The sequence below is a fragment of the Onychomys torridus genome, chromosome 18 (genome assembly GCF_903995425.1).
Source record: "Onychomys torridus chromosome 18, mOncTor1.1, whole genome shotgun sequence".
Lineage (NCBI taxonomy): Eukaryota > Metazoa > Chordata > Mammalia > Rodentia > Cricetidae > Onychomys > Onychomys torridus.
Window position 1 is genome coordinate 812,428 of NC_050460.1, and position 18,878 is coordinate 831,305.

Sequence of the window (18,878 nt, forward strand, 5' to 3'; positions counted from 1 at the left end):
GGGATTCTGGGAACCCATGTTTGCTTCACAGCATTCACATGCAGTTCACAACTACCTGTAACTGCAGCTGGAGGGGATCCAATGCCCTCCTTTCTGACCTCCTCAGCCACCAGACATGCAGGTGGACATACACATTTGAGCACACAAAATACTCATACACATTTTTTAAAAAAAATCTCGAAAAATAAATAAAACCAAGGCTTTGAACCATACTATGTAACTATGACTGGCTACATCTCCCTAGGTAGAAAAGACTTGTCCTGAATTTGGCAGTAATCCTCCTGTTTCTGGCTCCTGAGTGCTGAGATTCCATTACCACACCCAGCAGAGATAGGAACAAAGCATAGATAAGGGATGTGGGTGGTGGCACACACCCCTAATAACATCAGTACTTGAGTGGCTGAGATGTGAGGGATGGTTTGAGTTCCAGTCCAAAACAAAAAATTATTACCCTCCCAAATCCACCCAGATTAATAGGATTTAAGCCAAGACACCCATAGAAACTAGCAATGTTTTAAGGGGGGAAATTTATAAAAAGTCAGGAACCCATCAAATCTCAAGTCATTAAAACCATGTGTAAGGATCACATTACAGAAATAAGCTCAGGAGCAAACATTTGAAGATGACATCCACTACAGGACTATAACCTGAAACCACAAACAGAAAGGCAAGAGTTAAATGTCTAACACTTGAGCAGGGGACGTAGCAGTAGGGTGTTTTGCATAACTTAGTGCTAGGTCTGGTGTCTGAGTGTGGGGTGTGTGTGTGTGTGTGTGTGTGTAAAAGTAGCCTAAGAAAAACAAGAAACCACAAAAATGAGACTGCAAGGTACTAAAGAAAGTATGACAAAGAGAACAGAAATTTTATCATTAGCAAAAAAAAAAAAAAAAAAAAAAGGGTAACAGTCATATCATATGACCATTATAAAGAAAACTAAGGAAGCTCTTCTGTTAAGATCTTATAGCCAATGACTATGTTCCAGGAGACCTACCAGCAATGGTGTCACAGTACATTTTTCTTACAACATAACTGGCACTGATACTATAACTTGAGCTTGGTCATAAAAAAGTCTTTAGGGGTTAGGGATTTAGCTCAGTGGGTTTAAAAAAAAAAAGAAAAAGAAAAAAGAAAAGCCTCTAGCTTCTACCTGGTACTTTCATAATATTCATGCCTGAACTCAGCTCTTATCTTGTCAGGGAAAACCTAGGCTGAAATAAATATAAAAGCCAGCTTTGCTACAACTGAGTTCAATTCAAGCACCCACATGGTGGCAGTAGAGAACAACTCCTGCAAGTCATCCCCCAATCCCATATATGCAACCACACGCAAACAAAATTTATAAAATAATGTACAGTTCTAAGAATTGCAAAACAGAGATGAGAGGGAAAAGAGCAGCCTCCGAGGACAAACAATAAAGTGGTATCTTGGACATCTTTCTTAAGTCCATTATCTCTTATTCTCCAACCCCCTTTTCTACTTTAAGACGGTATCACTATGAAGTCTTGGCTGGCCTGGAATTCATGGAGATCTGCCTGTCTCTACTTCCAAAGTGCTAGGATTAAAGGCACCACCATACCCAGCCTTCTTACCTCCTTTTTCTAAGACAAAGTTTTTGAAAACACTTTCACATTATTTTCTTTAGCTGACACATAAAAGAGTCAATAACTTCCAAATATTCGATTACACAACACAAAGCTTGTCATGTGTACTGATTTTCTAGTCTTAAATTCTTGCAAAAAACCAAACAAAAAACAACCCATGTGCACACTTATAGAACAATGATTGCACTGAAGAAGGACCTGCTTTGAGTGAACTGCAAAAACCTGAGGCAAACTACTTAAGCTACTGCCTTGCTTTCCTCAACTATTAATGTTTTATACAACCATGCTAATACACTGATGAAACTTGGAAATACATGGTCTAAATCCCATGTATGTACATGTATACACTTAAGGTACCTGGTCTTAATAAGTCGAATTGTTTCTGTAAAGTAACATCTTTCTGAAATTTAATTTACAAATTAGATAAAAATGTAATAAAAGCCTCAAAATGTACTCCTGTTATCTTTTTTTTTTTTTCCAAACATAACCACCCTGCCCCAGTGTCTTGTCATTTCAGTAGGAACTGAAGCAAGAGAATTGTGATTTCAAGACCAGCCTGGATTATATGGCAAGACCGTCTCAAAAAATAAAGGGAAGAAAGGGAGAAGAAAAAGAAATTAAGAAGGGAGAGGCAGAGAGATTTCAAAGTCCAATATATGACTAGATCTAAAACAAAACAAAACAAACAAAAGAAAAAACTCAGCTACTCTGGAGGCTGTAGGAGGAAGATTCAAAGTTCAAGTCCTGCTCTGAGCCAGTGAGTTGAAAGACACCCAGAACAATTTACTGAGACCCTGACTCAAAATAAAAATGAGGAAAAACGTAGTTTGAGCTATAACTCAGTGGGAGAGCTCTTGTTTAGCATGGGTGAGGCTCGAGGTTCAATCCCTAATGTTAAAAATACAAAGAGAAAAAAGTCCAATATGCAATACCAATAAAAATCTCTTCTTGAGCCGGGCAGTGGTGGCACATGACTTTAGCACTCGGGAGGCAGAGGCAGGGGATGGATTTCTGTGAGTTCGAGGCCAGTCTGGTCTACAAAATGAGTTCCAGGACAGCCAGAGCTGTAACAGAGAAACCCTATCTTGAAAAACCAAAATCTCTTCTTGATTGAGCCATTAAGTTGCTAGAATTTATGCTTACATCAAGCTAGGTGATTACTTAAAAACAAAAATTTGGGTCAGCAAAAAATGGCTGTGGTGCCTGCCACATAAGCCTGATAAACAGAGTTCTGTCCCTAGAATACATGGCAAAAGGGAGTTGACTCCCCACATTAGTCCTCTGACCCCCAGAGTCCTCCAACATGCAGAGTACCCACACTGATACATACAAAATAATAAAAAAAAAACAAAAATTTCTCAAATTGAGCCAAGAATGTAACTTAGGTGGTAGTAGTTTGTATTATCACATACTAACCCATGGGTTCAGTCCCCAGCACTATATACTCCAGTCTCACTGTCCTATAATTCTAGCATTGGGAAAGTAAAAACAGAAGGATCAGGCCATCACTACAGAGTGATTTCAAAGTCAGCTTGGGCTATAAGAGACCCTGTCTCAAAACATATCAACCACAAAAAATTCTTGAATTATTGTTTCCTTTTTATGGAGACATGACCTCAAACTTACTATATATACTTTTAGCTATTATTGAACTTATCCTCCAACTGCCAAGTGCCAGGATTATAGGTGTGTATCATTATACTCAGCTAACAGAGTTAAGTCACATGTGATTTCAGGTAGAATAGTGTCTGCAGTTAAGTAATGAATTTCAGACAACCTACTATGCCTTAGTACACAACAACAGTCAAGTGAATCAGCAGAGGCAATATACTAGCTTAGAGCTCCTTGGTCAACCCATTTGGCTGAGGAGCTTCAAATACTTGAACAGTACCAGCACTCTGACCCTAACAAAATTGAGACAGGGCAAAAAATTTCATGATTCATAGTGATTCTTTGCAATCAATTTTAAGAGGGTAAAAAAAAAAATAAAAAATCTTGACCATAGCAGGGGTGTGTATGTGTAACCATATCTTCTGTGGTGGTGGTGTGTGTGTGGGGAGGGGGACTGAAACTAAGACCTTATGAATGCTAGGCAAATACTTTAACACTAAATATAGCCCCAATATTTTTTGTTTTGTTTTTAATACAGGGTCTTACTATATAGCTCTGGCTGTCCTGGAATTCACTACGTAGACCAAGCTGGCCCCAAACTCAGGAGATCTGCCTGCTTCTGCTTCCCAACTGCTGGAATAAAAAGTGTGCATCATCACATGCAATTTAAAGGAACACCTGGGCTAGGGATGTAGCATGGTGGTAGAGCACTAGCTTAGTATATATGAGGAACTAGGTTCAATCTCCAGTACTGTCAACAAAACAGAACATCAACAAAAGGTGTTCTTTAGAAATCCTTATCCAGTTCAATTCTCTCTCTCTCTCTCTTTTTTTTTTTTTTTTTGGTTTTTCGAGACAGGGTGTCTCTGTGTAGCTTTGCGCCTTTCCTGGAACTCACTTTGGAGACCAGGCTGGCCTCGAAGTCACAGAGATTCGCCTGGCTCTGCCTCCCGAGTGCTGGGATAAAAGGCATGTGCCACCACCGCCCCGACAGTTCAATACTCTCATTTGCAAGATGTGTAAACAGGGCCCAAGTGTTTATAAACGTCTTAGGATTGCAATCAATCCTACTCAACTCTGTAATTCGAGATGTAACACAAATATTAAAAGGTCTTATTAATAAAAAAAAAAAAAAAGGAGCCAGATATTGGGGTAAAAGCCAAAAGATCAGAGAAGTAGAACAAGCCAGCCACAAGTTCTTACCTCTAGGAAATCCTCAGTCTCAAGAGCAAAACTTACTGTTTACTTACGCCTCATATACTTTTCTGTGCCCTACCATCTTCCTTCCTTCCTAGTGCTGGGATTAAAGGCATGTGTGATTCCCAAATACTTGTTAGCAAAGGCATGAGATCTCAAGTGCCTGGATTAAAGGCATGTGCCACCATGCCTGGCTCTGTTCCCAGTGTGGCCTTGAACTCACAGAGATCCAGCTCTGTCTTCTGAGTGATAGGATTAAGGGTGTGTGCCATCACTGTCTAGCCTCTAAGTCTAATCTAGTGACTGGCTCTGTCCTCTGATCCCTACTTTTATTGGGGTGCACAATATATCACCACACAACAGTAATATCTCAACTATACTGAGTGAGGACTGATACTATAACTACTGAAACATCATCTCCTAAGGTCCTAAGTGGAACAAACTAGTATGAAAAACCAAATTTCTACCATCTAATACAACCTACAAATCCATGGAGATAAATGTTCTAAGAGGAAATAATATGCATAAAGATAATATTCTTCCACTTAAAACCAATGGACACCATACACCAATTTTATCTTTGTATTAAAAAACACAATAAATTAGATGTGGTGGCTGATGCCTATAGTCTCAGTACTCAGGGAAGCTGAGGCAGGAAGATCACTGTAAGCCAAAAGTTGCCAAGGCTACATACAGATCAAGAGCATCTCAATGCCCAAACAAGAAACCAGACAGCAACAACAACAAAAATCTTTAAACAGTGAAAGCGTTTTAAAAGCACCCTTTATTCATGTATAAAAACTATGTATTAAACCAGGTCCGGCTATCAAGAGGACCTGGAATTCTAGGCCAGCCTGGGCTACCCTTGTTTCAAATAATAACACCCTTTCCGACATTTGGGTGTTCTACCATTTTCTTAAAAAGTAGCTTTAACAAAAAGTAGTGGATGGTACTGGCACACATCTGTAGTCTCAGAACTTGGGGAGGTGGAGGCAGGACAATCAGTTGAGGCTAGCTCACTCAATAGGTTGGAGGCCAGTCTGCTCTACATGAGATCCTATCTAAAACAAAACAAACCAAAAAACCAAACAGTACCATCAACAATGTGAAAGTTGAGTATGGTGGCACACACCTATAAATACCAGCCCTCAGGAGGCTAATGCAGAACTGCTTTGAGTTCTAAGCCAGCTTGTAATACAGAGACCCTTTATCAAAAACCAAAACAAAGACAAACATAGTTAAATGTAAAAATTTCAGTTAGCTTTTCTTTTTATTTTGGAATAAACTTATTTCCCCCTAGTTTTATTAAGGTGTTGTAATAAGCTCTGATTGTGTAAGGTATCCAATATGTATTGTTGACATGGGTTTGTCAGACACACCCCATCAGGACCCCATAGCCTCAGGCTCAGAGGGATGAGTTTGAGTTTTGACAGTGTGTGCAGAAAATTCCACCATAGCTTTCTTCCCCTGGGATTTTATATCCCGAGGACGGTTCCCATACAGCCACTATCATTACCAAGATTAGCCAAACCTGTCTCCTTGATCCAGTTGTATGGCAGAAACCTTGCCTCCTTATTTATCTATATGTAACAACCCCTACTCCTTGCTCTGCTGTATGCAATAGCCCTGCCTCCCTGTTCAACTCTATATAATAAATTTCGTTGAGCTTCTAGGGTACAGTGGTTTATCAATTAGAGATCCCAGTTCACTCAATCCTAGCAATTTGTGTGTCCATCATTTGTCTTTTCTTCATCCCTCACTAACCTAGCCAGGCATGTCCCTGGAGCCCTACAAGGACAGAGCAAAAGGTATAACTGAGGAATAAAAGTTAAGTATACTTACAAAACTGACAGTTTTGATACATGCATATACTGTTCAATGACTGAATCAAACTATCATGTTATCTATCAATGAAAACTAATTTTGGGTGGGCAAAATGGCTAAGTGGGGGGTGGGGGGGAAAAAAAAGCCCCTGATGACCTGAGTCTGATCTATGGAAAACTACAGTGGTATGAGGCCAACTCCAGAAAGTTGTCCTCTGCCCTCCAAATATGTATGGTGGCACACTTCTGTACATACTCATGCAATGCATAAACATAATGATAAATAAAGTAAGGCCAGCAGAGATAATATACATAGACACTGTCTTAAGAAACAAAAAAAATGTGCTTGGTGTGATGGCCCAAACCTATAATTCCAGCAGGTTAAGGTAAGATGGTTATGAGATCAATTCCAGGCTGAGCTACACAGTGAATTTGGGTCAGCCTGTGCTAAAGAGTAAAGTCTTGTGTCTAAAACAAAACAAATGAAGACATTAAACCAATAAACATACCCACACTTTAAAATTGTGAGCACAAAAGATCTACACCACTAATATTCTAGTTACATTATCACCAACTGTAATAACTAGAAGCAACTTTAACATATATACAGGTAATACTCCATTTACCTGCACTTTCTCCGCAAGTAATCTAACAAGTAACTCATTTGCTGTTGAGTGAAAGCCACTTAATGCAGTCTACATGACTAGGCACACTTGTGAAAAAAAGGAAATGAACTTAAAATGACTGCAAGAATTTACCAGACCTAATTCCAGAAACTTGGCTACAAAATGCTCATACATTTGTGCAAGTGAATTTGCAGAATTAATTTCTTTAGGTAGTCTCAGATTTAGGTAATATTTGATTTTTAACATTTTTGTATTTCATTTGTTACTGGTTTACTTGGTTCTTGTTTTTCTTGTTGTTTTGAGCCATATCTTATGTAGCCTAGGCTGCCTTCAAACTCAAGCAATCCTCATTTCTCAACTGCCAAGTACCAGGGTTACAACAGACATAAACCACCACAAGTATGTTATTGTAAATAGTTACTCTTTTTTTTTTTTTTTTTTTTTTGAGAGAGGCTCTCTGTACTAGCTGGTTTTATGTGTCAACTTGACACAAGCTGGAGTCATCAGAGAAAGGAGCCTCAACTGAGGAAATATCTTAATGAGATCCACCAGCTGTCAGGCATTTTCTCATTTAGTGATCAATGGGGAGGGCCCAGCCCACTGTGGGTGGTGCCATCCCTGGGCAGCTGGACCTGAGTTCTATAAAAGGTGGGCTGAGCAAGCTAGGGGAAGCAGGCCAGTAAGCAGCTCCGCTCCATGGCCTCCCCATCAGCTACTGCCTCTGGGAACCTACCCTTTATGAATTCCTTGACTTCATTCAGTGATGAACAGCAATGCTGAAATATAAAGCAAATAAACCCTTTCCTCCTCAACTTGCTTTTTGGTCATAGTGTTTTGCCACAATAATAGAAACCCTAACTAAGACAGTGGTAGCTGGTCTGAGCCTCCTGAGGGTTGGGATTCTAAGGTGGACTACACTCCATTCTCACATGGTTAATGGTACCTCTTCGTGCTAGGATTAAAGGGATGCACTGCCATGCCTAGCAACTGTAAATTTTAGTAAGAAACTTTATTGTCTAAGTCAGTGGTTCTCAACCTTCTTAATGCTATGTTTTAATACAGTTCCTCATGCTGCAGTGACCCCCCCACCATAAAATTATTTTGTTGCTACTCTCTAAGTCTAATTTTGTTACTATGAATTATAATGTAAATATCTGATATTCCACCCTTCTGAAAGGACTTCCTTGATCCAGTTGTATGGCAGAAACCTTGCCTCCTTGTTTATCTATATGTGATAACCCGTAGCTACTCCTTGCTCTGCTGTATGAGCATCATCTATAGGTTGAGAACCACTGGTCTAAATAAGGTTTGGGCTTAAAGTTCTTACCCCTGGAAGAGAAACCAGTGTTCCTAACGGCTTAGCCATCTCTGCAGCCCCTACTCAAACAAAATTTTAAAACCCCAAATCAACTAAGCAACAATCACCCAAAATATTATTATGTAACATATCAACAATGCTAGAAATGACTCAGCAAAAAGCTACACTGGTATTTGTTTAGATGCACTTACTAAGCATTTATTCTCTGCCAGTTAAGACATTAATTAAGACATCTGTTTTCATTTCAGTTAAGGTACTGTTATTTCTGTTTCATGTAAGAAGAAAATAAACATGTGACTTCCCTAAGCTAACCAAAGTAGTATTCAACAGAGAAAGGATTTAAGTTAAAAACACGGTGTGAAAAATGACTGAGGCTTAGAGACATACCTTAGTTCGTGGTATGTTTTCCCAGCATGCACAAAATCCTTGGTTTCATCCCCAGCACCACCTGTAATCTCAACATTCAGGAGGTAGAAGACCTCCACAACTACCTAACTTAGTTCCAGGCCAGCCTAGGCTACATGAGACCTATCTTATGAATGCACTCCCTCCCACCCCAACCCCCGGGGGAAAAACATGAAATTAAGTCTTGCTATGTTTGGGATCTTGTCTCAAAAACAAAATAGGCTAGGCATAGTGACTAGACCTGTAATTCCAGCATTTGGTAGGTTAAAGCAGTAGGATCACCAAAAGTTCATGGGATATAGGGCAAGATCTTGTCTTGATAAGAAGACTTTCCTACCTAAATAAATAAGACATTTCAACTTTGTGTTCCACTGTCCTTTTTTGAGACAGGATCTCATTGTGTCAAAGCTACTGGTCTGAAACTCACAGTCCTCCCTCTTCAGGTTCTAGAATGCCAGAATGATAAACCTGGCCACCCCATTTAGCTTGTTTTTCAAAGTTTTCCCATTAAATACTCTTTTAATCTCCCAAACCATGCCGGGCTGGTAATGTACATTTGCAATCCAAATAATTAGGAGGTGGAGGCAGGATAATAAGTTTATAGAAATTTCAGAATAGCTTAAGGGTACAATACTTTGTTTACAAACAAAACACCAAATTAAAATATATTTTAAAGTCCAAGGTCTGCTTGAAAGTTTTTTTTCCTTCCCTGTATTATCTACTTAGCTATTCAAGATCACATTTTGAACAAATATTTATTAATGTATGATTCAGTTAAATGATTAAAAGAAAATAATCTCACCCCCAATGGTACTCTCTTGAAATTCATGAAACTGGCCCTTCACAAAGCGAAGCACCAGGCTTGATTTGCCAACAGCAGACTCTCCTAGAAGTACCAGTTTGAACTGGCATATTTTATTTCCAGTATTTGGCCCGTTGGGTCTTGTTGCTCCTCGATTAGCCATGTCCAAATTTGAAAGAAGTCCCCAATTTCAAATTCCTAAATGAACTTCCAGGGTGCAAGGTATCAATTTAGTTTTCTTTCTGTAGAAAATACCTGTGGAGACACAAATAATAATTAAATAAACAAATCAAAACTAAATAAATGAATATTAGTCACTTAGTATTAGTTAAGTGTAATAATAGAGTATTGTAATGACAAGTAGAAGGCCAATGTCATTTAGTTGATTTCAGCACTTTTCAAGGGAAATAATGGCACAAGATTTGAACTAAAATCACCTCAAGTTAACCTTCAAAAGAAGGGTGAGAAGTCTAAAAAAAGAGAGGAAAGTAACAGAATCTGTATGTCATGAAAGCAGAAGGGAGACAATCTGCAGAGAGGAAGGGGATGGGAGAAGACAGGGAAGAATGACACAAACGAAAACATCACCTGTAACCCACCTCTTCGTATGTTAACCAAAAAAACTTAATGAAAGGAAGAGGCAAGCTTTCAGCAGGGTGTGGGAGCAACACCAATTCCACCTTGGGAAGGCTGAAGCAGGAGCGCAAAACCACAAACACATAAGACCCGACTGCAAAACACAACGACTAACCTTTAACAATTTCACTCTGGGACTAGGGATTGGGATAGTGCTTGCCCAGCCAACAGCAGGCTCTAGGCCCAATAAATAAATAAATAAATAAATAAATAAATAAGACTTGGCTTTGTGCCAGTTAGTATTTTAAGTATTTAATACAGCCACTCAATAGTATCAAGTACTCTTACAATTCTTTTAAATGAGGAAACAGGTACCAAAAGGTTAAGTAACTTCATTGAGATCACAGAGCAACTGTGACAGAGCAACTTGAGAGGTCAATCAAGAAATCAGGTTGTGGGCGCTGGAGAGATAGCAGCCTGAGTACTGCTATTCTAGGGGACTGGAGTTCAGCTTATAGGGTGATTCACAACCACCTGCAACACCAGCTCTAGGTTATCTGACATTCTCCTCTGGATTTCTTGGGCACTGGCATTCACACGCAAACACCAACAGACATAAAGGTAACTATAGCCACAAAAATCTTTAAAATGAAGAAAAGAAAATCAGGTTCTTATTGTCATACTACTTGGATTAAAATTATTTTGAAGAAAATTATGCTAGTAATTGGAAAGCTTTTAGAACAAATCCCAGAGTTTACTATTTGAAGGCCTCCATTAAATGATACATTTTTCATTTAATAGTAATTCCCAAACACCGAATATTTTTTTAACTCCAAAGTTTATATGCCTGGCTGATAAGGATTTCTCTATCTGGTAGGATTAGGAGCCGCACAGTGGTGGTGCACGCCTTTAATCCCAGCACTTGGGAGGCAGAGCCAGGCCGATCTCTGAGTTCAAGGCCAGCCTGGTCTACAGAGCAAGATCCAGGACAGGTACCAAAACAACACTGAGAAACCTTGTCTCGAAAAAAAGAAAAGAAAAGGATTAAGAGTGACCTATTTACTTACAGTAATTTTGGGGGGTAGCTTTTGGGCTAAAAATATGTGTATTATCTGTTTTAACATTGCATTTAAAAAAACATGAAATGGCAGGCAGTCTTCCCCCCTCCTCTTTAGACAGGGTGTCACAAAGTAGCACAGGATGGTAATCTTCATAAGTCAGGCTCTTAAGATATGCAGCAAGACATCCATCTTGTCTTTAATTTCAGCAGAACCAGCAAATATTTGAAACAGCCTTTTCAGTTTACTTACAAGCCAACTTGAATACTTTAGTCCAACCTTTTATCAATACATGGAACATGGATGGGGCAAGCCTGTAATCCCATACCCAAGGACCTCGAGGAAGGAGGGCTGTGAAGTATTATTTAAGCTAGCCTGGGCTATACAGAGTCCTTGTTTCAAAAGAGAAGAAGAAATATCACTGAGTAAGGCCCTTGCAGTGTAAGCTTGGGTTTGGATCCAGGGAACCTTGTGAAATGGTGAAAAGGTGAGGACCAAGACCCGAGGTTGTTCATTTGATCTCCACACAAATGCTCCATACACCTTCACACAGGAACACATACACACAATCACACACATAAACTAAAATAAATGTGGTTTATAAGCTTATTAAAAAAAAAACAACAACAAAAACGTACTAAGGATTTCTTCCCTAAAGAAAATATTCTCTGTCCCAAAGCAGCTACATTTAATTTACACTTCAAGTAAGAAATTTATATTTCCCCATAAAACTTGAGTTGATACTTAAAACACTCTTGATAATGGCTAATTCACTGATAAATATATCCATAAGACCTTTGTGTTATTTTTGTTTTAAAACAAGGTGTCTCTATGTAATCCTGGCTGTCCTAGAACTCAGAGAGATTGATTGCTGTCTCTACCTCCCAAACCTGGAATTAAAGGTATGCACCTCCAAGCCCAGCTTAGTTTTTAAGATACCACCTCCTTTTGGTGTGATCTAGTTAATACCTTTGAATGTTCCTTATCTTTACCAATAAATACTGACACATTTACAGATAACCAAGAGAACACAAAACTATCATTCTACCCTGGCATGATGGAACTTGCCTGTGGTCCTAGAACTTGGGAAGCTGAGATAAAAACGTCAGTCAAAAAGGCATAGCAAGGCCTTGTCTCAAAACAACAGACATGGTTGCTGGTTGGCAGTGGTGTACTCCTTTAATTCCAGCACTAGGGAGGCAGAGGCAGGCAGATTTCTGAGTTCAAGGCCAGCCTGGTCTACAGAGCCAGTTCTAGGACAGCCAAGCCACACACAGAAACCTTGTCTCAATAACCCCCGCCCCCCAACCCCTAAAGAGACTTGGCAGTCCAAGATCTTAATGCCAGCACTCACAGTCCAGAGGAAAGTGGATGAATCTGAGTTCCAGGACAGCCTGGTCTACAAAGCACGTTTCAAGCTATCCAGAGCTACACAGTCAGTACTTGTCTCTAAATAAATAAAATTCCCATTTCTCCTCAACCCACAAAACCACATTGAAGTCTATTCCTGGATATACCAACTTCTGCCAGGGCAAAGTTTTAATTTCCAAATCTTAATCTCCATTATATTCTAACATTGCATAGCTACTGTGAGAATTAAGTAGTACAACACACGTAGTCTCTAATACAGTACCTACTAAGTACACAGTGTTTAAAATTGGCAGTTTAAATGGCCTCTTGGTGAGATAATGCTGTAGATCAATACACTGTCATACAGACTGAAAAGGCACCAACACACCTTCAGATACATTTTCAGCCTGAACGTTTACCAATAGTTCCTTACCTACAAAACAAATGACTTATCCAGGACAAAACTTGCCGTGAATGTCCATGGTACTTCCAAAATTTCAAAGAAACATAGGATTCTCACAGAAAAACTGATACTTAGTTTTGCTTTTAAAAGTGCTCCCTCCCCTCCCCACTTCATCTTTTTGAGACAGTCTTGTAGCCTAGGCAAGCACAGGGGTAAGTTAGGGATAGCCTAGAACTCTGGATCCTCCTACCTCAGCTTCCAGAGTGCTGGGATGACAGATGGGTGCCTCCATATTCAGCGCCTTTTAAAGTTCAAAGCTACTGAATCTTTACTTCCAAAGACCTCAAATAGGAAATAAGCCAAATTATAAACATACACACATTGACCACGATATTAATGTTAAAAATTAAGTGCAAGGGCTGGGATTAGTTCAGTAGAGCCCTTGCACAGCACACAGACGCTCTGAATTCAATCCCTGGCAAAACACACACACACACACACACACACACACACACACACACACCTGGACACACGCAATCCTTTGTACTCACTGCTTGTACTTCTTATCCCGCAAAACAAAACTTTCGCATAATACATATCTTAAATCTTGAAAATGGCAATTATTTTATACGGCTCTTATCTTTGGTTTAAAAAATTACTAAGTCCTTAAATTGTGCCAGGAATTGTTGTCTGTACTTGCTCACAACCCTACGAGTTCAAATTTTACATTAAAAATGATCTGGCCAGTCCTGAGTATACCGAGAGACGTACACTCAGAGTTTTTTGTTGTTGTTTAGTTACCTGCAAGGCAACTGATTCAACACTTTGAACCCACTTCAGCAAGGTAAAAACTAAACATGCCAAGTGTGACAGTCCGAGCTTTAAACTTCCGGAAGTGTCAGGATGTTAACCTGCTTGCAGAGAACCCCGCGGCTTCGACCATGTCCCACGGAAGAGACGAGAGGATCCCACCATTCGCATAGCTCGGCCAAGCCAGTCAGAGGTAGGCGGAGCTCCCAAACCCCACCTGCTGTAGGCCTGGATTCCCGGAGCTCTCGAGAACCAACTCGGGGTGTCAGGGCCAGCGGCCCGGCCGGGCCCTGAGGCCGTGCTCCTAAGCCACCCACTCAGCCCCGACGCGGCCTGGCCACGACTGAGACCCCAGAACCGGGCCGGGCACCGCCGCGGCCCACGGCGCCATCTTGGGAAGAGGGTGGCACCCGCCTCTCCCTCAGTGGGTCTCCTCATGCCAGGCTCCAGAGCTGAGGCCCGGCAGAGCCCGGGGCCGAGGGCACGCACCCCGACGGCGGCTTACCTGGGGCGCGGCTCCCGGCAGCGAGGCCACGCGCGGCCCGGAGATCGGATGCGCCGCAGCTGCAGCGGCGCCGCCTGCTCGCTGCTTCTCACACTGGCTGGCGCGGGGCTCCGAGCGCCGTGCCGCCCCTGCCGGGCTGCGTCTCCGCCTCTCCGCTCCGCCTTCTTCTCTCCTCCTCCGCCGTCGCCGCACTCGAGTTCCGACGACTTCTGACTTCTTCCTCCTCCTCCTCCTCCCTCCGTCTCCTCCCCTCAGGCGGCCAGGCTCCTTCACAAACCAAAACACAAACACTCAGGGTCCAGCGAAGAAACTACTTCCGCCGGTTCCGCCACGTAGCCGCACGCAGCGAAGTACGCCGTGTGGTCACTTCCGCTGTCTCCCCTTCCTAGAAGCCCCGCAAAGGCCTCCTAAGGGGCGGGGCCGGCGCCACGTGACCTCGCCAAGCGCGATCTGGCCTCCGCCCTCTGCTCGTCGGCTGGAGGCGCCGGGTCGGGCCCTCGCAAACGCCTTCTTTATCTGAGCCGACATCTTTCTCGGCTCTGGCTGCCCGGCCGGAGGGAGCGGCAGGAGTGAGGGGGCGGGGCTTGGATCACGTGTCTTCTCCGGCAGTCGGCCGGGCCTCTGCAGATCCTTGCTGGGCCCTCCTGCGGGCCCCGCCCTCACCAGCGCCATTGTCATCTGGGCGCGTACCGCTCTGCGCAGGCTGTGAGCCTTGGGGGCGTGGGGCCAGACCTGAGTCACCTGGGCCTCTTCAGGACTGGCGCCTAGTCCTCATCGCCCTTGTCGGCTAGGCGGCCGTACTGGCAGCCTCGCTTCCATTGTGGCGAGATTCGCTCCGAGGATTCGCTCACAGGCCTCACATCACTTAGTCTTAGCAGTTGAGGGAGTGGTCTTTCGCCTGGTGGGGATGAACAGCTGCACAGCAAAGGAGTTTAGGCGAGGGGCTGGTGTGTCCCTGGAAATGGTATGTCGATCATTTCGGAGATCAGGGTCCTTTCCGTTCAGAAGCTGACTTTACGCAGCAAACCTCAAAAGAATAACTCGCTTTTATTGATGGTTTACCTGTGTTTCGTAAGGAGTGGAAAGGAACAAACGCTAATAATTACGTTTATTCAGAATTTACCTTTGAATTAAATACTAAACACTTTGGAGTCCGCTTTTTTGAAACCAACATATTGCCATTTTAGGATCAGACACACCACATCCCCAACCCATTGATTCGCACCTTTACAAACCCGTGTCTAGTAACGCCCCTGGCAGCCAGGAGTCATGTTTGTGGAAATGAATGAGGGAGTTGAGCAAGTAATGTGGCCAAGATCTTTGTCTGTTTGGTGATGAAGATTCTATCCTGCAGCTGGCTCCAGAACACTACTTTTTAAAATTCTAGTGAACAGCAGCCCAAAATGTTCACGGCTCCCCACAGCACACCTATTTAAAACATTCTGTTAATCCTCACACTGTCAGGTCCAAAGAAACTCCACCCCCCAAATTCTGACACCTGTTTCCCTAGACCAAAAGGAGGTCACCACTCTAAGGGACAAATGGCTATCAATGGTGCCTATTAGCATAGTGAAGCACAAGCTAGTCTCCAGGCTGACTCAGTATCTGTGGTTCTGCTGGGCTCTTCCCTCTGCCAGTTTCTCATTCCCATATAACCCTATTTTGGCCATGCTCTCCCCTTTGTCTCCCTCCCCACCCCCCTCTTCTTGGTCTCCTAAGCCCACACTCTCTTTGTCTTCCACTCTCCTTAACCACATCCCCACCCCCAACCCATGGCCTGGTTCAGTCTAGCACTTTCTCTCCCTGCTCTGGACTTATCCAGATGCCTCTGTGGTACTTTCCCTTATATCTACAATAAAAATCTCTTCAACCATACCTTGGAGCGGTCATTTCTCACTTAATTCATTTGGTGACTAAAACCAGGAGGGGCCTAGAAGAGCCCCCTCCCAAGCAGCTCAGCCTCTCCTAACTGAACTAAGCTGCTAATTTGGCTCTCCAAAAGTATGTATGGATCATTTGTTTCTGCTGGTTTCTGACACCATATTTGACTCTGAATTCTAGAACCCATCTTCTCAGCTACTTCTTCCCTTCACCTGCTCTAACCATTTGTCTCTCGACCACGTGGTAAGTGTCATCTCATTCTCTCTAGCTCCTGGAGCCTGCTACATTTTCCTGGGCACCTGTCACCTGGGCATTTCTCTAAGACAATTTCTCCTCTGCCTCTGTTGGAACGCTCCCTTTCCCCAAAAGCCTCTCCTAGTCCACATGTTTAGCTGTTTTTCTTCTAACTGCTCTAGCCATTTGTCTGCCCTCCTCTACTTGGAAAGTGTCACCCTGGAGCTTCCTGCTTTGTTTCTGTTGAACTATTACAAAAGACACACCAGTGTGCCAAAAGCTCCTCTTGCCCTCCTGGGCCTTTATCATGTGGAAAGTGATGCCTTTGCTCTGTGATTTGGGACATTTCTATTTGGCAAGTCTCTCAGTCCTCTTGGGAACGCTCTAGATTGAAATTCTTGTCACCACAACACTTACTTCTTCTGTTCCCTGTGTTCTCAGCTCCTTCCTAGAGATTCCTTGCCTCCTCCTAGGAGCTGTAGTTCAAAGCTTCTCTACTTTCTCCTAGGCCTCCCTTGAGTGGAGTTCCTGCTTGTGACCCCTTTTTTTCTTCCTCCCCCTGCTGTATCTATCTTTATGCCTTTTCAGGCCTATATATTGTTACTCTGTTCTCCTCATCTCCCCCAGGAGCTACCTAGTAAACAAAACAGCTTCCTAACACCCTCTGGGCCTCTACAATACTGGAATCCTCCTTCTGGTGGAATTTCTGTTTGAGACCCTGTCCCTTTTGGAAGTCCTGCAGCTTCTCTATGCTCTCCTGGGCCTATATGATACTAAAATCCTCCCTTGGTTGGAGGTCCTGCTTGTGATCCTCATCCTCATGGCAAACCTGTTCTCTGTCTCTTAGTTCTCTCTTGAAGCTTACTGGAATCTTCCCTTGGGTGGAGTTCAGTTTTCAACCCTTTCTCCTTTACTTTTTAGACTCAGTTTCCTCCTCGGACTGAGAGATTTCATTAAAGCCTCATTGTGTTACTGCAAACAGTTTGGCCTCAGTATTGCCTGCTTGCTCAATGGCCAAAAATGGCATACTTAATTCCTAAGTTCTTGCATATAGTAATAACTTCTGGCACCGTACAAATGATTCCAAAGTCTCTCATATCTAAACAGTCTTTGCTTTGTACTTTCAAAAGTTTCTTATCTTTAAATTTTTTCTACTTTCCACTCTTGAAAATATTTTATCTCTGTATTTCTTTGCTCTCTGTTCTTAAGAAATCTGAAACCATTGTGTAAACTCTTTATCTCAGGATTTGTAAGTTCATTGAGTATGGTTTTAAAAATCTGTAACAAAAAGCTAGTTTAAAACCTGTAACAAAAGGTTGATATTTTAAAAATCTATACATAGGTAAATCTTAATTTGCTACAGCATACTATGTATGTGATTCAATTCTTGTTCAGAAAAATAGAACTAACTTACTGTAATTGTAACTTGGATTCTTGTTTAGGGAAATAAATGTTTTTCATAACAAATAATGTGATTTGCCTCCATCTTGGCTGATGGCCTCATCAGGATGGAAGCAACCACCGTGTTGGCTGACAGCCATCTTTATTGAGGTTAAAAGAGAATCCATGCCGTAAAACTTTACCACTGTCTTGATTAAGATGACCACATGGCATAAACCAACTAAAGCAACAATGATAAAACTCCTTAGTCTTACTGAGCACTTTTATCATTGTATCTCCCTTTTAGACTAAGGAGACAACAGCATGTCACCAAAATATTTTGAATTAGGATAAATTTTTGTGTAATGATAAATTCCTAAAGTTATATAAGTATAGTCAGGTTAACAGAAAGTGACTTAGTGAAGTATGTCTAACTACTTATGCTTTTGCTAACTGCTCAATACCAGGCTTCTAGAAATTTTTAGATAAGAAACAACACAATTGATGAATAAAGTATATTTGATAAATAAGGTTTAAATTCCTTGGGTTATAAAGATCTACTCAGATTAACAAATTCTGACTTAAGTACGTCTAACTACTTATATCTTTGCTACTGTTCAACAGCAAATGTTAAACAAGAAACAACATATGTTTGATGAATAAAATGTGTTGTGGGATGTCTTTATGTGTGCTGTGAATATGTGTTGCTCTGGTTAGTTGATAAATAAAGCTGCATTGGCCTATGGCAAGGCAGCTTAGAGGCAGGTGGGAAATCCAAGCAGATATATGGAGAGAAAAAAGGAGAGAAGAGATGCCACCTGCCACTGAAGGAGCAACAAGATGCCAGTAGACTGGTAATGTTACAGCCACATGTCAATTTATAGATTAACGGAAATGGATTAAGTTATAAGAGCCAGCTAGCAAGAAGCATGCCATAGGCCATACAGTTAGTAAATGATAATAAGCCTCTGACAGATTATTTTATAAGTGGCTGTGGGACTGTGGGGCTGGGCAGGACTGGAGAAACCTTCTGGCTACAAAAGTATATTTAATAAATAAGGTTTATAAATTCTTAGGGTTATTCAGGTTAACAGTAACTGACTTAAAGATATATGTCTAGCCTCTTTGTCTTTGCTAACTTAATTAAGCATCTGCAAGAGTCCAGAGCAAGGAGAGAAAGTGGTAGGCCAACATGTCGAACGGACTGAAGTGGGCCATAGTGGGGGAGCAGGGTGGAAAGTGAGAGGAAGAAAGAGACGAAAGGGCAAAGAGAACCAGGAGAGCTCATGGTCAAAATG

General features: G+C 41.8%; 1 protein-coding gene across 2 annotated transcripts in view; it reads right to left on the reverse strand.

The window, feature by feature from the left end:
• Positions 1-14,408, reverse strand: part of Rab5a (RAB5A, member RAS oncogene family) — a 31,398-nt gene extending 16,990 nt beyond the window's left edge. The window contains exons 1-3 of one of the 2 annotated variants that reach the window (XM_036167937.1): positions 14,086-14,408; positions 13,021-13,112; positions 9,384-9,638 (exon numbers count right to left, since the gene is read on the reverse strand). In XM_036167937.1, coding sequence (XP_036023830.1) covers positions 9,384-9,546 — 163 coding nt within the window. In that variant the 5' untranslated portion in view covers positions 9,547-9,638; positions 13,021-13,112; positions 14,086-14,408. The remainder of the gene's footprint in view (positions 1-9,383; positions 9,639-13,020; positions 13,113-14,085) is intronic. The other variant, XM_036167936.1, reaches the window with a different exon arrangement.
• Positions 14,409-18,878: the final 4,470 nt, after the last annotated feature.